This window comes from Leptidea sinapis, chromosome 4 (genome assembly GCF_905404315.1).
Source record: "Leptidea sinapis chromosome 4, ilLepSina1.1, whole genome shotgun sequence".
Taxonomy (NCBI): Eukaryota; Metazoa; Arthropoda; class Insecta; order Lepidoptera; family Pieridae; genus Leptidea; species Leptidea sinapis.
Window position 1 is genome coordinate 16,867,248 of NC_066268.1, and position 3,732 is coordinate 16,870,979.

The following is a 3,732-nucleotide window of genomic DNA, read 5'->3' on the forward strand; positions in this document are numbered from 1 at the left end:
GAAGACATACAAGGAAGCGACGTCTCTACGCAACGCCAAGTGATCCAGCCATTCACATAGCACTGGGTCCCCGACAATTCGAGCTGCTCTGCGTTGCACGCGGTCAAATGCATCGAGCTGATACTGGGGTGCGCCAAACCAGAGATGACAGGTCCAGCCAATTTCGCGTGAAGAAGTAACAATAAAAAAAATACACACAGACTCACAAACTTTTACCTTTATATTTGTATGATAAACAATTATAATATAATATTTGCAACACCTACAATTTTTCCGGAGCACGCATGAATAGCTCGCAGATTGCAGATTTTTTTCCTACTTACTGACACTTATCGTATTATTTTTATAGTTCATTTTAAAAATTATGCCTATGTGCTATTTTCATGTTTAAGCTATATTATTGGAAAAATTCATTAAAATCCATTGTTCAGTAGCGGTGAGGAAGACTGATTTGTATGCTTTGGACGAATTTTATGGTTATTAAGCTTTGATGATTTTATAAATGCGCTAACTTTGGATGCAGTGTTGCGTATATTAAAACGACAAGATGGTGTCTCTTGGTGCAAAATCTCAGCAAGAGTAATATATTAAAATTCAAATTGAAGTTGACATTTTATAGAGGAAAGGGGGTGAGGGGAACAGTAATTTTAAAACGTCAAAGTCATTGCTTATTACTAATGTTGCCACTCGACATGCCCGCGGCCTTGAAAGCTTCAGCTTACAACCGTCTTCTTCAGCTCAGTGTCATCATCTGTGTTAAGAGGGCAGATCTTAGCATATGCTCGTCGCGTGATGCCTGTTGAAGTGCGTATGTCGGCAACTCTTGAAACTCCGTCGCTGCCGGGTATCGTTCGAATGACACGACCTAATTGCCATTTCAACGGCGGAAGATTAATGTCTTTAATCAAAACCATAGCGTTAGGTTTGAGGTCGGTTACGGTTTCTCTCCATTTACTCCTCATCTGCAGTTCGGAAATGTATTCTTTCGACCATCGACTCCAAAAATGTTGCCTTAGCTGCTCCACTCTTTGATAGTGTGAAAGTCGGTTGATAGGAACGTCTCGCAGGTCGTCGTCGCAGACTGGCGCAGTGAGAGGACGGCCGATCAGGAAGTGTCCAGGGGTGAGTGGTGAAAAATCGTGTGGATCCGAGGACAAGGGAGACAAAGGTCGGGAATTGAGTACTGCTTCTATTTGTGCAAGTACTGTGCTGTATGCTTCGTAGGTAAGGTGTGCGTTACCTATCACACGACGAAGATGGTATTTACTCGATTTTATTCCAGCTTCCCAAAGGCCACCAAAATGCGGAGAGTAAGGGGGAATGAAAGAAAATTTTATTTGTTGGCTAGTTGCGTAATCTACAATGTCTTTACTGCAGTGTGATAAAAACCGAACAAACTCATTGCTTAATCCAACAAAATTACGACCATTATCTGAATATATTTCGGCTGGCTTCCCTCGCCGTGAAATGAAGCGCTTTAAGGCTAATAAATATGTATCAGTAGACAGATCACTAACTAATTCTAAATGTATAGCGCGCGTTGTAAAACAAATAAATAAACATATATAGCCCTTTATCAATTTTGCACCCCTACCCCTACGGCTTAGTATCAACACTGGCCCTGCATAGTCTACACCAGATCGAAAGAAAGGAAAAGTCAAAGTTACCCGCTCTTTAGGTAAGTTTCCCATAATCGGATTGATTGTTTTACCCCTAATGCGCGTGCAGATAACACACTGATGAGTCACCTTCCTAGCTAGATCGCGGCCAGACAGAGGCCACCACTTCTCCCGTACGTGATACAACAGCGCTTGCGGTCCGCTGTGCAAACTCTTGATATGTTCATGTCGAAATAATAATACCGTAAATGGATGTTTACAAGATAAAAGTATTGGGTGTTTTTTATTGTAATTAAATTCTGTTGAATTGTTAATTCTACCACCTACTCGCATAATATTATACTTGTTATCAAAAAATAAATTAAACTTAGATAGTCTATCTTTTGGTTTAACTTGTTTACCATTCATTAACAAGTTGTATTCGTTTGGAAAAGATTCTCTTTGCGACAACCTAGCTAATGAGTTGATTGCATTTGTGAGTTCATTGACCTTGATCGAACCGGTTAGCCTATTAATTACTTTGTTGCGCGCGTTATGAATGAACCTCAGTACATAGGCAGTGGCGCGAACCATGCGATTAAATTGTGAAAACTTATTAAAGGGAAATAAAAATATATTATTATCATCGTGTTTAGGAATTAATTACATTAGGTTTAACTTCAGGGAGTTCTTGAATTGGAATATGAATATTTGATTGTGTATTATTGTGAAAATCAATATTATGTAAAAAAGTAGGGCCTTCCCACCAAAACGTTAACGATGTTAAGTCTTTTAAACTCACTCCGCGTGAGACGAGGTCAGCTGGGTTCTCCTTGCCAGCAACATGACGCCAAGTGTAACTATTTGTAAGTTCGTTAATTTCAGCGACTCTGTTCTGAACAAATGTCTTAAGCAATGAAGGTGCCATGTGTAACCAGCCTAACACTATCGTTGAGTCGGTCCAGAATATGACGTCATCAAACTCACGAGTTAGTGATGTGCGTATCTTATCATATAACTGAGCTCCTAATAAAGCCCCGCATAATTCCAATCTAGGTATGCTCACTGGTTTTAATGGGGCCACTTTGGCCTTAGATAAAAATAACTTGACTACTACCTGGTTAGTACATACAGTGCGTACATAGGCGCAGGCGCCGTATGCAGTCTGAGAAGCGTCGGTAAAGATGTGAAGCTCGGTGCGCAAAGCGTTGCACTGAAAGGCATGACGTGGAACTTTAATTGTGCTAAGATAACTTAAGCTGTCAACAAAGCTGTTCCATGTATGTATTATATCAGTAGGGATAGGATCGTCCCACTCTGATTTCAACAGCCACAGTCTCTGTAGCAACACCTTTCCGACGATGACTGCCGGGCTAAGCAAACCTAATGGATCGAATATCTGTGAAACAATAGACAATATTAATCGTTTTGTTACGGGAGTATTGTCAATATTGTCTGTGCCTAATTGAGTGTTAAAATTGAAATTATCAGTAACGTTACACCAACCAATTCCCAAAGCTTTACACTGATTTTGCGCGCCTAAATTTAAATCTCTAAGTGAACAGTCATTTAATGACATAAATTTTGTATCTTCTATATTAAAGTTAAATATCCACTTGCGTAGTGAAAAACAACCTGACTTTAGTACCTCCATGGTACCCTTGCAAATATCAATTAAATTTTGCTTGTCGTCACATGAGGTCAAAAGGTCATCAACAAAGAAATCATCATTAATCACCCTTCTTACTTGAATGTTATCACAATCGATCGCCAGCTACTTCAAACACCTAACACTTAGAAAAGGCGCGGATGCCGTACCGTATGTGACTGTGTTCAACTGATATATTTCAAGCGGCTGCGTCGGTTCCTCTCGCCAGATGATCAGCTGCAGGGAACGTTGCTGAGGCACGACAAGGACTTGCCGATACATTTTCTCACAGTCGGCGATAGCTGTATACTTGAATTGCCGAAATCGTAATAAAATGCCTAAAAGATCTCCTTGTATTGGAGGACCGACGAGCTGAATATCGTTGAACGATTTACCGGTACTGGTTACTGCGCTGGCGTCGAAAACTACACGGAGCTTTGTAGTCGTGCTGTGTTCTCGAAAGACGCCATGATGCGGTAAAAAATA

The 3,732-nt window shown here is 40.5% G+C and overlaps 1 protein-coding gene across 1 annotated transcript; it reads right to left on the reverse strand.

The window, feature by feature from the left end:
* Positions 1-611: 611 nt before the first annotated feature.
* Positions 612-2,224, reverse strand: LOC126979985 (uncharacterized). Its single transcript, XM_050829599.1, has 2 exons — positions 1,884-2,224; positions 612-1,151 (listed from the first exon to the last, which is right to left on the reverse strand). The coding sequence occupies exons 1-2, from the start codon at positions 2,190-2,192 to the stop codon at positions 714-716; spliced, it is 747 nt and encodes a 248-aa protein (XP_050685556.1). The 5' UTR covers positions 2,193-2,224; the 3' UTR covers positions 612-713.
* Positions 2,225-3,732: the final 1,508 nt, after the last annotated feature.